The sequence below is a fragment of the Galeopterus variegatus genome, unplaced genomic scaffold, assembly GCF_000696425.1.
Source record: "Galeopterus variegatus unplaced genomic scaffold, G_variegatus-3.0.2 Scaffold3826, whole genome shotgun sequence".
Lineage (NCBI taxonomy): Eukaryota > Metazoa > Chordata > Mammalia > Dermoptera > Cynocephalidae > Galeopterus > Galeopterus variegatus.
The window spans coordinates 54,118-55,632 of record NW_007729937.1 but is presented as its reverse complement, the minus strand read 5'-3'; the positions used below and the strand labels follow the sequence as shown (position 1 = coordinate 55,632).

Below are 1,515 nucleotides of genomic sequence, written 5' to 3'. Positions count from 1 at the left end.
AGAGCTAATGTAGCTTCCAGTATCCCTTTTGCACATCTGAAAATGATATCCACCTGTCACTGTGTTTTTTGATGTGGATATGGTGGTGACTACTTTGTGATTCCTGGAGAGATGGTTTTTGAACCTTGAATGGACTCAATTTGTGTTCTTCTGATTCACTGTATTCTATTCACCAAAATTGAACCCTTTTATTTTTTGAAAGTTGAGTCTTAGCCTAAGAGTATATTTGATTTAAAATATGGCTGTTTCCTGACTAGCATTTTTAATTGGAAACCTAACTGACTAATAGTTCTTAGAGAACTCAGTGGACTGGTGATGAGAGGAATGGGGATGTTTTGGGACTTGTACGTTTAGACTGACGAAGAGGTCCTGTGTTAAGACTGGGTGTGTAGGATTAAGTTTGGGTCCCAATGCCAGCTTTCCTAAGCCTGGGAAAAGTTGCATTGGGTTGGCACCATCTACCTTCCTTTAGGCTTTAAATTTTTATGATTTCCATCCCTCACTTAGAAATACAAGTTTTGTTAGATTACTTGTAAGGTAGGGNTATTTCATAATGTTAAGTAAAAATGCTATAAATACTCAGTATGCAGAATTGCATGTGTACTAAAATTACATCTTTGTAGAACAAAACAGCTATAAAGAAAAATAGCTGAAAAGACCTATGCTAGAATAAAACAATGGCATTAGCATGCTGGGATAATGGTGGTTTCTTTTTTCCTTTCCTCTCACCCCCTACATTTTCTGTAATGGGGTTGATTACCTTCATAACTAAAGAAACAAATTAACATGCTTTCAATTGTAAGACTTGGCCCCGTGCAAATGATGACTGCTTATGTTTCATAAATCCATGGCCATTGTGTTTCTCACTAGCAATGTCCTTAATAATCTTTGGAAGTCTGTTGAAATTGATTGCTTTTTAGTGATCTTCATTTGCAGGGTAGTTCAATCTATATACATTTTAGAGTATGGAAATAATCATAATTAGACTGGTTCAGTATATAAGCAGTTACCTACTTTGAACTTATATAGACTGGCTTTACTAGTCTGTTTTTCATTTTCACCATAACCGACCTGCATCTACTAAGTGGTCCCCTTTATATTTCAGGCAGCAGCTTAAATGCCATTTACAGATACTATAATGAAGTGGGACGAAAGCCTAGGATGAAGTGGAGCACTATTGACAGGTGGCCCACACATCCACTCCTCATCCAGGTAAGCTAGTGACTACCAGCAGCCTCTGTCACCCCACATCTGGTGTGAATCAGGTTCTTGTCCCTGCTTGGTTTGTGGGTATTCTTCTGAGCCTTACCATTCTTTTGCTTTAGTTGTGCTCTGGGGATTTAAAGAAAGCATTAGATGCTTGATTTATTATGAAAAGAGTAAATAAATTTAAACATTAAAATGGTTAGACTCTTTTCTTTCTTCAGATTAATGCTGTTAGTCCCAAACCATAACAAAGTTATATATTTTGAATTTTGTGTTTCTCAGTGATTGGAAGAATGTTAAGGATTGCAC

General features: G+C 36.7%; 1 protein-coding gene across 1 annotated transcript in view; it reads left to right on the top strand.

Annotated features, from left to right (window-relative positions):
- Positions 1-1,515, top strand: part of FECH (ferrochelatase) — a 40,587-nt gene that overhangs the window by 25,505 nt on the left and 13,567 nt on the right. The window contains exon 6 of the mRNA XM_008586094.1: positions 1,106-1,212. Within this exon, the coding sequence (XP_008584316.1) occupies positions 1,106-1,212 (107 nt within the window). The remainder of the gene's footprint in view (positions 1-1,105; positions 1,213-1,515) is intronic.